The following is a 20,528-nucleotide window of genomic DNA, read 5'->3' as shown; positions in this document are numbered from 1 at the left end:
AAAATGTGGGGGAGATTCACAAAGAGTGGACTGCAGCTGGAGTCGGTGCTTCAAGAACCACCACGCACAGACGTATATGCAAGACATGGGTTTCAGCTGTCGCATTCCTTGTGTCAAGCCACTCTTGAACAAGAGACAGCGTCAGAAGCGTCTCACTTGGGCTAAAGACAAAAAGGACTGGACTGCTGCTGAGTTGTCCAAAGTTGTGTTCTCTGATGAAAGTAAATTTTGCATTTCCTTTGGAAATCAAGGCCCCAGAGTCTGGAGGAAGAGAGGAGAGGCACAGAATCCACATTGCTTGAGATCCAGTGTAAAGTTTCCACAGTCAGTGATGGTTTGGGGTGCCATGTCATCTGCTGGTGTTGGTCCACTGTGTTTTCTGAGGTCCAAGGTCAACGCAGCCGTCTACCAGGAAGTTTTAGAGCACTTCATGCTTCCTGCTGCTGACCAACTTTATGGAGATGCAGATTTCATTTTCCAACAGGACTTGGCACCTGCACACAGTGCCAAAGCTACCAGTACCTGGTTTAAAGTGCTGATGACACGTTTTTGACATCTTTGGCGATGTTTTATAACATAAAAAGTAATTCCCGATGATCCATATATTAATTCACGAAGGCGCCTATTTTACAAGTTATGATAAACGCGGCTATTTGGGCAAATTTGACGGGGCTGCAGCACCCAGGAGACGAAAGAGGAGGAGGAGCTATATGACGTCAGCGAAAGAACCTTCCTCCTAACTTACCAGTTTGTTGTTGATGCGACAGGTGTTCAGTTTGTCATTATTAGTATTATTATTATACATTATTATTATATATATATATATATATATATATATATATATATATATATATATATATATATATATAGTTATTATGCCTTCGCGTTGTGTTGCCGGCTTTTGCTCCAAAACCTACAAGGATGGGGTAAGTTTATTCAAGTTTCCCAGAGATCCCGAGCTGCATGCGAAGTGGGTGAAGCAAGTCAGGCGCACTCGTGACAAGTGGGAGCCCTCACCAACATCCGTCCTGTGCTCTGAACACTTCGATTTGGATTGTTTTGACACCCTTCCCAGCTTAAAAGAATCTCTTGGGTGTTCAGTTCAGCACAAACGTGTGTTACTACCATCAGCAGTGCCGACACAGTGTTGCCAGATTGGGAGGTTTCCCGCCCAGTTGAGCGGTTTCAAGTGCGTTTTGGTGGGTTTTGAACATATTTTGGGCTGGAAAACGTCAGCAGTATCTGGCAACAGATACAGCTGAAGTTTTCCAGCCCAAAATATGTTCACAATGCACTTGAAACCACCCATTCTGGGCGGGATTCCTCCCAATCTGGCAACACTGCCAGTATTCCGGAGGGGGTCTACTAGTAGCTATGCCGGATCCAAAGACAGTCCTCCTGTCAGAACATGTGTTGTGAAATGACATAAGATAAAGGTACGTAGAGCTATAGATTCTACATGATAATCATAAATGTAATCATAAAGTCGGCGTGATATCAGTCATGTATTTGCTTGTGAAAGCTTGCAGCTTTCATGTAACTGCCGCCTAGCAACGAGAGGCAAAGGGTAAAGAGGGTAGGCTATCATAGATTCTGTTCGGAAGAGATCAACACAATTCTAGACTCCCAGAAGAGGAAGAGCTAGCACTAGAGAGTTCACCGGCGTTTTCATGCACCATTTCCATTGAGTAGAACAGCCAGTGAACCGCAGCGTGTTCTCCCGCTGACGTCACAACATGGCCGCGAGCCACGGACCCAGTTTTCTTGCGCTGTGCAATTAAAAGTTGGATATTCGCGTAACAACAGCTTCTTTTCACGTAATTATAACAGAAATCTAACATGTTTGCCATGCTGTATAGTTTATTTAAGAAATTGCATAGAGTCATGTTCGTGTCATCAGCACTTTAAGGACCATGGTATCCCTGTTCTTAATTGGCTAGCAAACTCGCCTGACCTTAACCCCATAGAAAATCTATGGGGTATAGAGATCTTGCAGTCATGTGACCGGAAAGTACACAACCCCCATCTTGTCGGTCAAAAACACAGCTGAATACTGCTGCACTCGTGTACAGAATGGATCAATTTCAACCGACGGACTACACGGCTCATTTTTCTAATGAACAGATAACTAGATATATGTCTAAAATAAACGATCTACAGATTTGTGACCCTTATGGCTTTCCGGACGGAGTTTTCACGACCGGATTTTGAACTGCCAGCGGAATACCCGGACGTGTATAATTACCTCATTAACTTTCCCTTGCTGTTCAGTGGTGAAGCACTGCGTGCTTATAAATCTCTGGACAGTTTTCTTTACAGAAATTCAGGATTTGTCAGCGACTCAGATGTGGCATCTTGTAAACAAGAAAATAATCCTCATTGGACGGGTGAGTCACTTAAGTATTGAGTATAGCACTGACCAGCCGATTATAGAATAGAATAAGGTAATTCCAAATTGTCCGTCTTGTTTACATGGATCTGGCGTTGGAGAGGTAGAGGCTTGGCAGTGGAGGTTTGAGTAGCTGTTTTCTGAGCTTAGTCAACAGGCCGGCTCTGCCTGCAGCCTCGCTTTTGCTTCCGCTCCCGGCGCCGCCTCCTTCGCTTTGCTTCCGATAACAATCCACGGAGACCCCGCTGGTCTCGCTGTCTCGTCCGGAATGTTATTATTATTTTTTTTCTCATCCGGAATGTTGTGCATGCGATGGAAATCGCTACAAACCGTCATTTTCTGCTGGAAACCAATGTCCAGTAAGTCCATACGGTTGTAGTGGATATTGAAGTCCGGTACAGACGAACAACACGCAAAAATACACACAAAAAACATAAAAAACGTGCACAGGTAGGGAGAGCTTGTAGCCGCAGCCGTTGTAGTAGAATTGTATATAGTAGGGTTTTCCAGAAGAGAAGGTAGAAGTAAAAGTAGAAGTAGAAGGCGGAATATGGCGTTTGACCGACACGATGGCGTCTGTCACAATCTGGATCGGCTGTGACGTCACATGCAAGTGCTCCATTGTGAAGAGGAAGATGCGATACGCCAGACCCAACAATGCAGAAGAGCTGAAGGCCACTATCGGAGCACCCTGGGCTCTCATAACACCTGAGCAGTGCCACAGACTGATCGACTCCATGCCACGCCGCATTGCTGCAGTAATTCAGGCAAAAGGAGCCCCAACTAAGTATTGAGTGCTGTACATGCTCATACTTTTCATGTTCATACTTTTCAGTTGGCCAACATTTCTAAAAATCCTTTTTTTGTATTGGTCTTAAGTAATATTCTAATTTTCTGAGATACTGAATTTGGGATTTTCATTAGTTGTCAGTTATAATCATCAACATTAAAAGAAATAAACATTTGAAATATATCAGTCGGTGTGTAATGAATGAATATAATGTACAAGTTTCACTTTTTGAATGGAATTACTGAAATAAATCAACTTTTTCGTGATATTCTAATTATATGACCAGCACCTGTATGTCTTCTTCTTTTGGCTGCTCCTGATTAGGGGTCGCCACAGCGGATCTTTCGTCTCCATTGCTCCCTGTCCTCCGCATCCTTCTCTACCACTTTCACGTCCTCTCTCACCACATCCATGTATCTCCTCTTTGGCCTTCCTCGTTTTCGTTTGCCTGGCAGCTCCATCCTCAACATTCTCCTTCCCACATGCTCTGCATCTCTTCTCAGGATGTTCCCAGACCATCTCAGTCTCATCTCTCTCAGCTTCATTCCCAAGCTCTCCACATGTGCTGTCCCTCTGATGTGCTCGTTCCTTATCCTGTCCAACCGGCAGACAGTGCTGCTAAAGGAGCCCTGAATGAAGACATTTCTCAATGCCAAATCCCTGTCTCTGACATTAAAGGGGAACAGAGGGCAATATATAGAGTAAATATAACAATAAAACACACATTAACGAACCTTATTCAAGACTTACAAAAGTTTTTTGTTCTAAGGTTGGAAAGTTATAGTGTTTTGAAAGTAGCTCGAGCAAACTATTTCCGCAGTTTGAACAGCCCGCCATGATATTAATTTTATCCAATCAGAATGCACGTTCATTTTCTCTGCATAACACTCATGACGTATGTATGTGCCCAGTTGTGTTGGCTCATTGAGGTTGGGAATAGCACGTGTGAATCGGAAAGTAGGATGAATTGTAAGTGACCGGCTACACAATGCCACAGTGTGTTGCTTTCGGGTGTAATAACAGGACCGATGGAAAGCATAACGATCCTCCAGACGTGTCTTTTCACTCGTTTCCGCTGAAAAACACCAAGCGAGTTCGAGCTTTCTTCTCTTCTTTCGTCATCACCGGAGTCGAGAGTACCTCTCCTAGGTTCAAACTGGTACCCTTCTAAGCCATAGCCTGCTTGCAGTGTGTCTTGCGGGATCTCTTCGTACGATTCGACAGAGCTGTCGCTTTCACTTGATGCGCCCGACGCCATGATTACACGCTTCTCTCCTAGTGCAGTGGGTAGCGCTGACGTCACGGTCTTTTAAAAATGGCGACTCTTGTGCCGTTTAGCGTACCGACTATTATATTTACAATTACCAAGATATTTCGTTGTTTTCTAGTATATAAATTTGATAGAATACTTAAGAATACGTTACTTTGTCACATCAGCAACTGTATATACTATTTGGTACCCCTTTAAACCTGTGCTTTGTTCTTACATAAGTGATATATGGCAAGCCGAATGGGATGAATGTGCTGGAAATAAGCTGCATGACACATGTGAAACAAGTGATAACCCAGTCATTTTCATGCAGACATGATCATGTTGTGTACACAAGGTGTAGAATTGGACATTCTTGACTCACCCATGTTTTTTTATTAACTGGAGGTGAACCCCCCCCCTTTGTGATCTTTGTGGTAGTCTCTTATCAATTAAGCATATTTTATCTTGCTCTGCCCTTAGAGTAAAAAGACAGACATTTTTTAAAGAAGATACTATATTTGAGATTTTTAATAAGGTCCCACCTTTAAAGGTTTTAAACTTTTTAAAGTGTATTGATGTGAATAAACTTCTCATCTCATTATCTGTAGCCGCTTTATCCTGTTCTACAGGGTCGCAGGCAAGCTGGAGCCTATCCCAGCTGACTACGGGCGAAAGGCGGGGTACACCCTGGACAAGTCGCCAGGTCATCACAGGGCTGACACATAGACACAGACAACCATTCACACTCACATTCACACCTACGCTCAATTTAGAGTCACCAGTTAACCTAACCTGCATGTCTTTGGACTGTGGGGGAAACCGGAGCACCCGGAGGAAACCCACGCGGACACAGGGAGAACATGCAAACTCCGCACAGAAAGGCCCTCGCCGGCCACGGGACTCAAACCCGGACCTTCTTGCTGTGAGGCGACAGCGCTAACCACTACACCACCGTGCCGCCGTGAACAAACTTATTTAATGTGTTTATTTATTTGATTGTTGGTTTTGAATATGTCAAGTTAAATTTATTAAGGACTCCCTAAAGTGAATGACGCATGAAATGGAATGACGAATGACAGGTAGTAAATTTGAACAATAAATGGTCCCTTGTCATTCAGGTTCTTACAAATGGAATAACGATTTAAATCTTTAGTTTTAGACCTCCCTAGGATAAGATAAATGGGTGCTTGGTGGGATATCAGCTTTTACAAATGGAATGACAGGGTTTCTATATGTATTGACTTACTTTGAGCTAATGTTGTCAGTGATCTCACCTTTTACAAATGGAATGATAAGGTTTCTAGGTGGAATGACATACTTTGAGGCAATGTTATCAGTGATATCAAATTAACAAATGGAATGACATTGTTTCTAGGGTTAGGGTTAGGTTATAGGTGATATCACTGATAACATTGCCTCAAAGTATGTCATTCCACCTAAAAACACTGTCATTCCATTTGTAAAAGGGGATATCACTGATAACCTAAAAGTATGTCATTCCACTTAGAAACAATGTCATTCCATTTCATGAGCTGAAAGCATGTCATTCCACCTACATTTCAATCGTTATTCCATTTATAAGAATCTGAATGACAAGGGACCATTTATTGTTCAAATCACTAGCTGTCACTCGTCATTCCATTTCATGCGTCATTCACTTTAGGGAGTCCCGTTTATTACCTGTATTTGCCATGAAATAGCCACAGCTGCTTAACTGGCAATAAACGAAAACAAACAAACAAAAAATCCTGTCCAACCTCCCATCGCAAACCTTAACGTCCTCAACTCCGCCACCTCCAACTTTGCCTCCTGTCTCTTCGTTAAGGGTACGGTCTCCAATCCATACATCACAGCTGGTCTCACTACTGTCTTATACATCTTACCTTTCACTTTTGCTGGGACTTTCCTATCACAAATGACTCCCGAACTCCTTCTCCAACTGCTCCACCCTGCCTGCACTCTTTCTCACCTCACTATCGCAGCTCCCATTTTCCTACACAGTTGATCCCAGGTACTTGAATTCACCAACTTCCTTTACATCTCCTCCTTGCATCTTCACTACACTCTCATCCCCGTTCTCAGTGATGCACATGTATTCTGTTTTGCTCCTGCTCACCTTCATTCCTCTTCGTTCCAATGCATACCTCCATCTCTCCAAACCCAACTCAACCTCCTTTCTACTTTCACAGTCCTCAGCATAAATGAGTATACCTCCTTTGAAAAGATTAGATTAGATAAAACTATTGATCCCTTTGGGAGGGTTCCCTCAGGGAAATTAAGATTCCAGCAGCATCATTACAGGATAAACAGAGACTAGAAAATAGAGAAAAAACTTCTAGATAAATTAAATTAAGTATTTGCATATAGAAAGGGAACAAGATATGGGGCAGAGAGGAAGGGGGGCAGCAGGAGAGATATTGCACTTTATATTACACATAATATTGCACATTGTCCGGTATTGCTTATTGTCAGGCTAGGCTACTGCTCCTTCCCGTCCTCTGTCCTCCTGCCCCCCCCCCCCCCCCCCCAGAGAGGAGTTGTACAGTCTGATGGTGTGAGGTACAAAGGAGTTTTTAAGTCTGTTAGTCCTGCACTTGGGAAGGAGCATTCTGTCACTGAACAGACTCCTCTGGTTGCTGATGACGGTGTGCAGAGGGTGACGGGCATCGTCCATGATGTTCAATAGTTTGTCCATAGACCTCTTCTCTGCCACCATCACCAGAGAGTCCAGCTTCATGCCGACCACAGAGCCGGCCTGCCTGATCAGTTTGTCCAGCCTGGATGTGTCCTTCTTGGATGTGCTGCCCCCCCAGCGCACCACGGTGTAAAACAGGACACTGGCGACCACGGACTGATAGAACATCCACAGGAGTTTCCTGCAGATGTTAAAGGACCGCAGCCTCCTCAGGAAGTACAGCCTGCTCTGTCCTTTCCTATATAAGTGTTTGGTGTTACAAGTCCAGTCCAGCTTGCTGTCCAGCCACAGCCCGAGGTACTTGTAGGAATCCACAGCCTCCACCTCGACTCCCTCGATCAGAACTGGTCGTGACCTTGGTCTGGACCTCCCAAGGTCAATGACCAGCTCCTCGGTCTTCGAGGTGTTGAGCTGCAGATGGTTCCTGTTGCACCACACAGCAAAGTCCCTCACCAGGCTCCGATACTCCTCCTCTCTATCGTCACTGATACACCCAACGATGGCTGTGTCACTGGCAAAAAGTAACATTTTGAACAATATCTCAATGAACACAATTTCCAAAATGTTGAAAAGACAAAGTTTAATATCACATCTGTTTAACTTATAACGGGAAAGTAAGGTTAATAATATAACTTAGATTACACGTTTTTCAGTTTTACTCAAATTCGGGTGGTGCAAAAATGAGTACACCCCACAACAAAAACTACATCTAGTACTTTGTATGGCCTCCATGATTTTTAATGACAGCACCAAGTCTTCTAGGCATGGAATGAGCAAGTTGGCGACATTTTGCAACATCGATCTTTTTCCATTCTTCAAGATGATCAGCAAAGCTTTACTTATCAGTCAGAATACTGTCGCAAAAGTGGTACAAAAATTTAAGAAATATGGAACTGCAACCATCTCACAGAGACGTCCAGGTCGTCCACGGAAGTTAACACCGACAGGAGCGTCTTCTGATGAGAAGGGTTGAAGAAAATCAGCATGCAAGTTCACTGCAGTTATCTAAAGAAGTAGAAAGCCAAACTGGGGTGACTATTTCCCGTGACTCAATACGGCGTACACTGCAGAGGAATGGCATGCTTGGATGCCATCCACAAAAGAAGCCTCTCCTAAAGCCCAGGCGCAATAAAGCCCACCTAGAGTTTGCCAGGACCCATGCTGACAAAGATGAAGACTACTGGGACTCTATACTCTGGAGTGATGAGACCAAGATAAATGTTTTTGGAACTGATGGCTTCAAAACTGTATGGCGTCGCAAAGGTGAGGAATCCAAAGAAAAATGCATGGTGCCTACAGTGAAACATGGTGGTGGCAGTGTCCTTATGTGGGGCTGCATGAGTGCTGCTGGTGTCGGGGAGCTGCATTTCATTGATGGCATCATGAATTCACAGACGTATTGCTCTATACTGAAAGAGAAGATGCTACCATCACTCCGTGCCCTTGGTCGTCATGCACTTTTCCAACATGACTAAACACACATCTAAAGGCCAATTTATGCTGACAACGCAGTCCTCTCAGATGGCATCTGTGAAGCCCCCCCCCCTTCGCAGACGCTCTGCGCGCACCTCCCAAAAATTGTGACCACCGCAGACAGCGTCGCAGACAAGAGGGCTCTGATTGGTTCACTCTACATCCGCTGTACACGCACTTCCGCTTCCCTACTTTCCCGGTTTGTTTTGTTTTCACGACCGCCATTTTTAAAAACACGAGCGAAGATGGAGCAGCACGAAGAGCGGTTGATCGAGGAAGTGAGGAAGTATGTACATCTATACGACTCCAGTTCTAGTCATTATAAGTAACCGGAGGATAAACACTCCACTAACCACACCCACCAACTACTCCTAGCGATTTCACGACTTCGCGCCCCCTTTGCGTTGTGGCGGTGAATAACATCGCACACGCCTATTACTCCCCGCTCAACGATAAATTACAACTGTCTGCGAAAGCTATTTGCGAAAGCCTTGTCGCAAGAGCATGCAGAGGCCCTAAGGCCACTGTTGGATTTCTGAAGAAGAACCGGGTGAAAGTGATTCAGTGGCCAAGTATGTCTCCTGATCTGAACCCAATCGAACACCTATGGGGAATTCTGAAGAGACAAGTTAAGCATCACTCTCCATCCAGCATCCAGTCACTAAAAGAGGTCATTGTTGAAGAATGGAAAAAAGATTGATGTTGCAAAATGTCGCCAACTTGTTCATTCCACGCCTAGAAGACTTGGTGCGGTCATTAAAAATCATGGAGGCCATACAAAGTACTAGATGTAGTAGTTTTTGTTGTGGGGTGTACTCATTTTTGCACCACCCTTATTTGAGTAAAACTGAAAAATGTGTAATCTAAGTTAGATTATTAACCTTACTTTCACGTTATAAGTTAAACAGATGTGATATTAAACTTTGTCTTGACAACATTTTGGAAATTGTGTTCATTGAGATATTGATTTAAAATGGTACTTTTCAAAGGGGGTGCACTCATTTACGCTCAGCACTGTGTGTGTGTGTGTGTGTGTGTGTGTGTGTGTGAGAGAGAGATATATATACACAACCCCAATTCCAAAAAAGTTGGGACGCTGTGTAAACTGTAGATAGTCAGAATGCGATAATTTGCAAAACATGGAAACCCTATTTTTCATTGAACATAGTACAAAGACAACATTTCACATGTTGAAACAGAAATTTCATTGTTTTTTGCAATATATGCGCTCATTTTGAATTTGATGTCAGCAACACATTTCAAAAAAGTTGGGACAGGGGCACGTTTACCACTGTGTTGCATCACATCTACTTTTAACAACACCCGGTAAATGTTTGGGAACTGAGGAGACCAATTGCTGTAGTTTTGAAAGAGAAATGTTGTTCCATTCTTGCCTGATGTACAATTTCAGTTGCTCAACAGTTCGGGGTCTCCTTTGTCTTATTTTGCACTTCATAATTCACCAAATGTTTCAATGGGAGACAGGTCTGGACTGCAGGCAGGCCAGTTTAGCACCTGGACTCTTAATACAGAGCCATGCAGTTTTAATATGTGCAGAAAGCGGTTTAGCATTGTCTTGCTGATAGAAGGAAGGCCTTCCCTGAAAAAGATTTTATCTGGATGGCAGCATATTGTTCTGAAACATGTATATATCATTCAGCATTAATGATGCCTTCCCAGATGTACAAGTTACCCATGCCATGTGCACTAATGCACCGTCATACTATCACAGATGCTGGCTTTTGAACTGTGCACTGGTAACAAGCTGGATGGTCCCTCTCCTCTTTAGTCTGGAAGACGTGGTGTCCATGATTTCTAAAAAGAATTTCTACTTTTGATTCGTCAGACCTCGGGACAAGTTTCCACTTTGCCTCAGTCCATCGTAAAAGAGCTTGGGCCCAGAGAAGGCGCTGGTGTTTCTGGATATTGTTTATATCTGGTTTTAACTGGACGCAGTAATGAACTGTTTTCACAGAAAATGGTTTTCTGAAGTGTTCCTGAGCCCATCCAGTGATTTCCACTACAGACACGTGTCTGCTTTTAATGCAGTGTCCCCTGAGGGCCTGAAGATCACAGGCATCCAGTGTCAGTTTTCAGCCTTGTCTCTTGCATACAGAGATTTCTCCAGATTCTCTGAATCTTTTAATGATATTATGTACCATAGATGATGTGATCCCCAAATTCTTTACAATTTTACATTGAGGAACGTTATTCTTAAATTGTTGCACTGTTTGCCCACGCAGTCTTTCACAGAGCAGTGAACTCCTCCCCATCTTTACTTCTGAGAGACTCCGCCTCTCTGGGATGCTCTTTTTATACCCAATCATGTTACTGACCTGTTGCCAATAAACCTAATTAGTTTTTTTTTTTTTAGCATTATACAACTTTTTCAGTCATCTGTTGCCTCTGTCCCAGCTTTTCTGAAACATGTTGCTGATATCAAATTCAAAATGAGCATATATTTTTCAAAACCAATAAAATTTCTCAGTTTCAACATTTGACATGTTGTTCTTGTCCTATTTTCAATGAAATATAGGCTTTCCATGATTTACAAATCTTCACGTTCTACAGTATCCCAACTTTTTTGGAATTGGGGTTCTGTGTGTGTGTGTGTGTGTGTTTGTTTGTTTTATATATATATAAATATGTAATACACATATGGGTCCGTCTCAGAAACTGGTCTCTCATTTGGGACATAATGGTCAAAAAATAAATTTTCTAATTTTTTTTTTTTGCATTTATCAAACACTCAATGTTTCTTTTGTCATGTTTAATAAGAATAAAGATAGCATCTTGCTTTGTCTGGCCTCCACTGTGGAACATTTTTTGATTACAGTTCAAATGCTTTTGTAAAATTAATTTCCACATAAAATAACTCCATCATGAAGAATTAAAGCCCCTCCTTCACAGATGAGTGAAAATATTGAATAAATTTCCTCTTTTTGATTGCTTGGGTTAAAAATGGCAAGTTATGATGACTGAATTGATTATTCACTTAAATATGAATAATATGATACATTTTGGGGATTTGATATGGCGAAATAGGACACAATGGAAAAATCAAGAACACACCGGAAAGATGAGAATAACGGCGCTGGTAAAAGAAGAGCGACTGTACCGGCTGAAGGTCGCGTGGGTCTCTGCTGCGGCGCGCGAGCAACGGGACATCACTACCGCACCGGACGGAGCGCGAGGCGGGGGCGGGGCAAAACGACTGGCTGTAGATTCTATCAAAAGTTCGATCTAAATTGACCATGGTTGCAAAATATTGGCCAAAAATACGCAAACACTACGAAATATGAAAGTAAGATGAAAAAGAAACATTCTATTGCCTTATACTGCAAGACTAAAACAAAATAAAACCGTCAAAACTCCCCTTTTCAGTGATAACGTCCGAACAGATCACCCGCGTAACAGAAAGACCGCAAATGGAAGCACAATCAACTTCTAACTGTTGGAGTGGAAAATTCCATTCTACACATGCAAATTGTTAATGTGTGTCCTTCCCCGCACACAAATAACACGCTACGGTAAAAAATAGACCACAACTCATTTTATAGCTCAGAAATTCATACAAGACCAGCTACCATCGTAACATATTCTGTAAGAAACATATTCTATACCGAACTTTCAGCTTCCGTTTTAAAAAACAAAATCGCAGATTTATAACTAAATGTTTATATGGCGTAGTGATTTTAAGTTCCTACTTTTGGTGAGGTAGTGACCTTGACCCTGAGGCTTTCCGTTTAGATCAAAACACACGATCGTATTGGTTTTGGGTCTGCGGAAAATGGAGTTACGACGGTGATCAAGTATTTTGCATGATGTCTTATTGCGGTTATGATTATTCTGTGAGCGCACCAATCCTTACGTGTATAAAGTTACAACTTAAAATATAATTAGTGATAACTGTAGACTTTTCAGTGGACTACAACCTTTTTAAGGGAATGGGATGGAGTCAACCATTTATCATGTCCCAGATCAAGCCGCCATTTTTCCACAAATTTGCAGAATTTTTGCCAAATTCTGAATAGAGTATTCACATCAAAGATTTAGTTTTATCTGTATTATTTCTTTCATCATTTTATTTCAAATTAAAACCAACATCACCATTCAAAACCGTATAGTTTATTGACTGTGAGTATATGTGAGTATATTTCTTAATTTCCCTGAGGGAACTTGCCCAAAGGGATCAATAAAGTTCTATCTAATCTAATCTAATCTAGTGGGGTACCCCCACAGTACCCAGTTTCTGAGACAGACCCATTTAAAATAATAGTCAATAATGTAAACTGATGGTTTGGTGTCTGTTTATGCATGTCATGAAGTTGTCCGTTGTTCTTTCAAGCAGGTGATGAACAGGTCATGGCTGATGGAGAGCTGAGTTTGATTGATAAAAACATTTCAAGGTAATTTCATGTTAATGTCATTTAATTTCACTATTACTGCCTTTGTAATACATAGGGCCAAATCACTCAATTCTGACTGGTCAATCAAGGAGGGCTTTTTTCCTTAACACGGGGCCGTATTTCTGAAATGCTATTGGCTAGTTGGTTGCTTGGTTACAGTTACAAAAATTAGCAAATTTTGTCAACAAAATGGCTTTTGTAAAGAAGTTCCAATAAATTTTTGTAAACCACTTTCAAAATCGTCGTGTCGTGTCGCCGTGCCATGATGAAAGACGCTTTAGAAACTGATTCAAACGTGCAAGATAGTCTTGTGCCCTGATTGGTTCAGAAAACGTGAATGACAAATGTTGTGAACTTGAATGGCTTCCAAAGTATGAATTTGGCCCGATGTATTATAAACAAGTAATCGTATGGTTCCTCGTAAAATTAAGGATCAGTTTCACTCATGATTTTCAAAACTTCGAAATCACTCGTGAAATTAATCCTTAATTTTACTCTGCCCCATCCGATTACCTATACATATTTGTGCTTTCTCTTCTCTTCTGATTGTTGCACTGCAATTATAATTTCCAACATCCTTTACTTCTAAATGCATTTCAAGATTCAAAGCGTTTGTCATATGCACAGTAAGGACATGCCCACGTGCACAATGAGATTCTTAGTTTACTGTCCACCATGAATGGCAGTTACAAATAAATAAATAGGCGGAAGAAGAAAAAGGCAATATAGTGCAAAAATAAAAGCAAAGAAAGCAACAAAAACAAAACACCCAGTATAGGAAAAAAAAAAAGGTAAATGTAGTGCAAAATAGGTAGTGTAATACAAAAAATAAGGCAATGATCCGACATAGCAGCAGAACGGCAGTAGTGTGCAAATGGGCAAACAATTTAACCACATGTAAACAGTCAAGGAACGGCAGCAAAAAGGGCAGTAATGTGTAAGCAGATCTAAATTTGAATGTTAGTTAAATATATATGTCTTGACGATATATATATATATATATATATATATATATATATATATATATATATATGAGTGATTCCACGCTTATGGGTACTGAAATGGGGACATGAACTTATTTTTAAAAATTCACCTAAAACCATTTCTTTTTTTACCATCAGGTCACAAAACATGTAATCTTTAATGAATGATATGTTAAAAGATAACTTTAATTTTCTGAGATGTAATAAAAACATATTTATATGCCAAAGTCAGAACGTAACAGAAGTGTTGTGGACATATATATTCTCAATTTTAACAATGTAGAATTACTTTTTGAAACATAGGAAGGTGATGTTTTAGCAAATATAATTAATAAACATGTGTAGTAGAATAAACATACACAATAAGATCTTTCAATAAGATTAACATGGTATATAGCTAGATTGTAATTAATTTGTAACAGACGCGAGATGGACAATCGTAACAGAAGTAATGTAACAGACATCATTTTGGAACTCATAGGCTTGACTTTGGCATATAAATATGTTTTTTTATTACATCTCAGAAAATTGAAGTTATCTTTTAACATATCATTCATTAAAGATTACATGTTTTGTGACCTGATGGTAAAAAAAAGAAATGGTTTTAGGTGAATAAGTTCATGTCCCTATTTCAGTACCCATAAGCGTGGAATATATATATATATAGTGGCAGCTACAATTATAGACACCTTAACGATCTTTTGGCTGTTGCAAAAGTAGAAAAGACTTTCAATGCGTAAATTGTGCATGAATAATTACTCAAACTTCCACTGGAAAAAGTGAGTTGATTCCTGATTACTTAGCGTATCAGATCACTTGACACCATACCACAATTATCGACACCTTTGTCCACAGTTATTGTCATCCAGGTGATTTATTTATTTTAAAAAATAATCTGTATATGGTATTAAAGGTCATAGGCAAGGGTTGGAGGTGGAACGTAGAATATCAACTTGATTGTCTAGAAGAACGACCCAGAAAGTGAATTCAATCTTCCTGGTGCCTAATTTGCACCCTAAAATTAAATAAAACGGTTAAAATATACTGGTTTGCGCGAGTTCCGAAGGTTTGTTTACATCTCACTTATGCGCACTTTCACCGTCAGGGGGCCGTCATCGTGACGTCATTCAAGGCAAACAGACCGGGAGCAGCTTTGTGTTTACTTGCGAACTGAGCACACGTGTACGGACTCTGGTCGTGAGAGGTTGTGTAAAATGTCTGAAAGCGATAGCGATTTTGAAGTAGGAACTCTCCAAATTGAATATCGAGAGGTGAAACCATACTGTACATGTATGAACCTATGGCCGTTGCGAAGCAATCGGTGAATGTGGCTCACTGGTTTGACCGTGCGGCCTCGGAATCGGACAGCGACTCGGCCGACTCTGATCGCGGTGACCCCGGACCTCAACAAGACTCGCGCCCAAACGATTTATCCTGGTAGTTATGATGAAGTCCTACTTTCGTCGTAATACTAAATAAGAGCCCTTTTGAAGAATAATTAAACCACACGGACGCGCACACACAATCCCTATAATATAATGTGGATTAGTTTATATTGCTAATATAATATATTGCTCATAGTAATACAAGCATTATACTATTTCTAGCCTACTCTAAGTGAGGAAATATCCCTTTGTCTTATTTCCACAATGATTGTACAGGATCCCTCAGGATTCTTGACCTGTCAATTGCAAGCAAAAGTAAAAATGTTTACCTCCGATCTTCTCCTTTTTGCTTGAGCGTTGCTGCTCCGTTTCTTCTTTGACTGCTTGATTTTGTGTTCGAATTTTGTCGGGACAGCGTCAGGTTTGAGCCTTTCCTCTCTGACACTGATACCTAAACTCTCCAACAGATGGGGATTCTTCAAAAAGTGATCGGAGCATGGAGTGGCGTATTTACCCAGCTGCCAACCCTCTCGCTTCATGCGCGCAATCCGCTCTCTCTGCCTCTTCTCCTCTCTCAGTAAAAGGTAAAAACTTCTTCCTGAACCGGTCCCGTTGTTACAGTTCACTGCACAACAATAAGGCACGGATTTTCTTTGGAAATTCCCGAACGCATGTCTGCACTCAAGCTGAACGGCAATGCAAATAAACGGAAGTGGACTCAACTCGAGCAATTTGTTTGCCATGAATGACGTCACACGCCGAGTGGTCACGGAAATCGCCGAACAGAAATTCGCCGCGATCCGCGCTAACTTATTCTAACTTATTTTAATTATTACTTATTAACAATACTTCTTGGGACCAGAAGAAAATTAGAGGGTTTTTTAACATATAAAGTTTCAAATGTGCCTAAATTGCAAACCTTTTGCTTATGACCTTTAAGTTAACAAATCAAAATCAAAGTCCTTCCCACGCCATGTGGCGCATAGGGCGGCGCCGATCTCAGTTTCCATAGCCCTCGGCCTCTTGCGTATTACATAGCTAGGGTTACAGTGGGGGGCTAGTCCTCTGGTAACCGCGAGAGTTTGACTCCCCACTCGCTTCTGTATTGCAGCGTGCCTTGCCAGACGGCAGTAGGTACCATTTTTATGAGGGTCTTTGGTATGACCCGACTGTGAGTAGAACTCGCGATCTCCCGATCTAGAGGCGGATACACTAACCACTACCCGGTGATTAAGTTAACAAAACGTAGTTTTTCTTTAAAATTTGTTTTACATAGACTTATATTTAGTACAAAAATATCTTTTCCCACACTGAACTACTGCTTTTCACAATATTTTGTTGAAAACTCGTGTCAGATGTGATTGTACAGGTAAACATGACCAAAATGATGATAGTGTTAAAAGCTCAAAAACATGAAAATCCATGCTAAGAAAGCGGTTACTTGTCAAATATGATCGAATGTACTTATTTCGCACTAAATCAATGTTCACTGTGAAGCACCTGCTTTGTACGTCTGTACAGAGACTTTCAAGGCGCTCCTGTACCAGGAAAGCTGTTGCAATGCACTCCAAGACACAAAGTATGTTCTCCCACGCTGAACAACTGCTTTTCACATAGGGCTGGGTATCACCAGATACCTCACGATACGATACTATGGCGATATTTTGCCCACGATAACGATAATATCACGGTACAGCGATTCTGCGATAATCGATATATTGCAAGAAATTTCAACCACATCACAATATCTGTGTCACTGAAGAAAATCAGAATTTATTGACCACTGTAAAATTACATTTCACATACATAACTACACACTTTTGCCAGACATATATTTGTCTCTATTCCACTGCTGGCAAAACCAAGAGTTGCTTCACTACAACTTACAGAAAATTCCCATTTCTGTGCTAGTATTCTCAACTTTTCTGTAAGCATGGACACATCAGTGCTGCTTAACAAGCAGAATCAAATTGTTTTATGAAAACTTAAAACTTGCACTGCAGACTGCACATACATTTCAGTGCTAACACTAATATCAATTTGTTCTTTGTAAACTTGAGAACATATACCGGAGAACATTTAACTTGTGCTTATTTTGCAGGAACAACACACTGTCTGGAACACATTGAAAAGTGCAGTGGGCATCTTAATTTAATTGGAGAGAAACAGGTTTTGCAAAGTGCGTACTCTTTGTCCGGCTCACTGTTTTTTTTCTCCTTTCCTTTGGAATCCAAAGTGCCTCCAAACATCTGCCTTAAAGTTCGGCGGCGTCTCTAGGTTTACGTTAACAGCCATGCTTGCCTGTTTTTTTTCCTCACTGCAACCGCCGGGGAAAAAAGAGAAGACGAAGAGTGCCTTGCAGTGAGGTAGCGGCACAGCGACACCTCGTGGATCGGAGGTGCGGAAGTCGTACTGGATTTACAACCCGTCTGAAACATGATTTATTATTTGAAAAAATATCGATATTCAAATTTTGAGTATCAATATTGAATCGGAAGACAAAGTATCGCGATATATCGCCGTATCGATATTTTTGCACACCCCTATTTTCACAGTATTTTATTGAAAACTCGAGTCTGATGTGTGGTATTAAGTTAACAGAACAGTTTTTATTTAAAATTTGTTTTACATAGACTTATATTTATTACAAAATATCTTTTATATAAATATATCGATGTCGGTGCTTACGTCCATGACGAAGTAATTCTAATGTTTGTAAGCAAAGGAACTGATGTTTAACCTGTCAGAAAATCTTTTTGTTCCACTTTCTAAGTATTTTCGTAGATCGCATTTTGCTAATCATTCGGCGTTGTTTGTATTAATTTCTAGTTTTGTAGTTTACCAATAAATGTCAACAGGCAATTGATATTGTAACCACATGAACATCTAGGTCAAAGGTTGCATGTCATTCCTCCAGCCAAAATATAAAATGTCTACTGATATTGTAATATGTGGTAGATATTTACAACAAACTGGGGAAAAAAAATTCTCAATGGAATAGAAAAACCTAAATAATTTAAGCATGTTCTTTTTTTTAATATGCTAGGAATTTAATTCTGGTCGAATTCTATTTATTGCAATAGGATTCCAGGGCTCGACATTAAGCGCTGCCCGATTGCCCAGGGCAAGTGAAACATGCATTCGGGCAAGTGGGATATGTCCCCGACATGCCCAACCGGGCAAGTTGGAATGAGCATATTTTACGAACTAGCACCACAAAAATGAGGCTTTTTGATCTTTTATTATTTCAGTTCCTAAAAGCGTCCCTCACTACGTATCCAGCATTACGTCTTGGCTGTTTTCTTAGTCTCGGTTTCATTTACTACTTTGCAAGTTATTTTCTATATCCCCGCTGGTGTAGTCTGGTACGCGTACTGTTTATAGACCCCTTGTGCATGACGTCACACATTATGTGATAATTACAGCTGGGGTCAGACAGACACCGTCTTTCATGCAAGCAGCTTAATCCGTCTTCAATATGGTTAATTTTTGCGCTGTGTTTGCTTCTTGAAACAGAGAAATAGATAAAAGGCGTTACCGTCTCCCCGCTATCAAGAAAAATGTTAACAAATAGAAGCGAATGCTTCAAGAACAACGAGGAAATGAGCGGTTAAAGAATACGAGGAGAGGAGCTCAGCCTGAAAACTCCAGAGAAATTCATGACTGTATTTATGATGTGTTTTACAAAAACAAAGTCGGAAGTGAGGATGGAAGAGTTTGCTTAAGAATCTCGTTTCATTTTTTTCTGCTCGCATTCGAGTCAGCTCCTTCATGAAAGTGTTTGATTTTCTCACAGGTGAAGCCGCTTCCTTATTCGACACAGAAAACCCAGATTGGTTTCAAACAACTCGGGCATAAAAAACTCAACAAGGAGCGACATGCGCGATAAATCCTGAAAGAACAGAACAGATTAAGAGCAGAGAGAGCTGGAGCTTTGTTTCTGTTATCAGAGGAACACAGTCCTGGGCAAAATATATTATATATAATTTTTTTTTGTTGTTATATCATCCACCTCTCGGTTAAAAAAAAAACAAAACATGCTGGATCATGACAGACTGGCTGCACTAATTCAGTTACAGGTTGCCAGGTCTGTATAAAACACCCACAAACTACACACTAAACAATTTTAAAGTCAAACATTGTCCTGTCTGTCATGACACAGCACTGTATTTTATTTATTTATTTTTTAAATCTAGAGGTGGATGATATAACAGGAAAAAAAAAAAGATGTATATAGTTTCTCAATCACAGTACTGTTCAAAAGTATTGGCACCCTATTGTTTTCTTCATACAAACTTTGTTATAGATTTCTATTTTATGATTTCTACATTATCGAGTAATAAACCTACAGTCTGAGAGAGTTCTACACAAACACGCTGAACTTTACTACAGCTGCATGCATGTGAAATGGAAATAAATCAACTAAGGCAAGAAAAACTATTTTGGATAAAATTATTGTCGTCCGTTAAAAGTAAAAAAGTAGCCAATATCCGAACTTAATAATAAACTTAATCAATAACCAAACTTCAACTCAATGTGTGATCTTCATTTTATGTTGCAATTCACAACTATTCTATGGTTTTCTTAAAAAAAAAAGTAGTGCTCGCAAAATAGGGGGCAAGTGATAATATTGGGGGGCAAGTGGAAATTAACCCCCACAGTTTAATAGAGTTTAAAAGTTAATGTCGATCCCTGGATTCCAAACACTTTATAAACATTCCATTCTGTTATGAAACAAAAAAAAATTATAAATCACAGCACTTTAAAAAAATAAAAGTACTTCATCTACTTCAACAATGTTACACAAAGATCGATCCATAACAGTTGTAAATGTCCCTTAATTCCACAGGGTGTCGATAATGGTGGACACCGGTGAAAGTGATCACTGTTATCGACACCTCACGTGATTCTCAAACGCGCGTTTAGATGCAAAATGGCGACTGTCAAATGAAAGAGTAAGAAACAAAGTAGGTTTCGACAAGGAGATCATGAAATATCGGCGAATTTGAGAAGTAAAAACACGTCCATGATCTTTCCACCATGCTTACCTGCGATGATAATGTCCGGGTTTTCCTTAAATTGCTGATCATGCTAAAAAAAATTCCATCTCTGGTAACTAGCTGTGTCATCAGACCACAAGATCAAAGGGTGG

At 40.6% G+C, this 20,528-nt stretch overlaps 1 protein-coding gene across 3 annotated transcripts in view; it reads left to right on the top strand.

Annotated features, from left to right (window-relative positions):
- lrrcc1 (leucine rich repeat and coiled-coil centrosomal protein 1) overlaps positions 1-20,528 on the top strand; it is an 89,967-nt gene that overhangs the window by 2,443 nt on the left and 66,996 nt on the right. Inside the window, exons 2-3 of one of the 3 annotated variants that reach the window (XM_060932234.1) lie at positions 12,951-13,008; positions 15,844-15,960. In XM_060932234.1, coding sequence (XP_060788217.1) covers positions 15,914-15,960 — 47 coding nt within the window. In that variant the 5' untranslated portion in view covers positions 12,951-13,008; positions 15,844-15,913. Of the gene's footprint in view, positions 1-12,947; positions 13,009-15,843; positions 15,961-20,528 lie in introns of all 3 variants that reach the window. The other 2 variants (XM_060932244.1, XM_060932251.1) reach the window with 2 other exon arrangements.

Source organism: Neoarius graeffei, chromosome 1 (assembly GCF_027579695.1).
Source record: "Neoarius graeffei isolate fNeoGra1 chromosome 1, fNeoGra1.pri, whole genome shotgun sequence".
Classification (NCBI taxonomy): Eukaryota; Metazoa; Chordata; class Actinopteri; order Siluriformes; family Ariidae; genus Neoarius; species Neoarius graeffei.
Note: the sequence above shows the minus strand (reverse complement) of the source record. Positions and strands in the feature narration are given on the sequence as shown.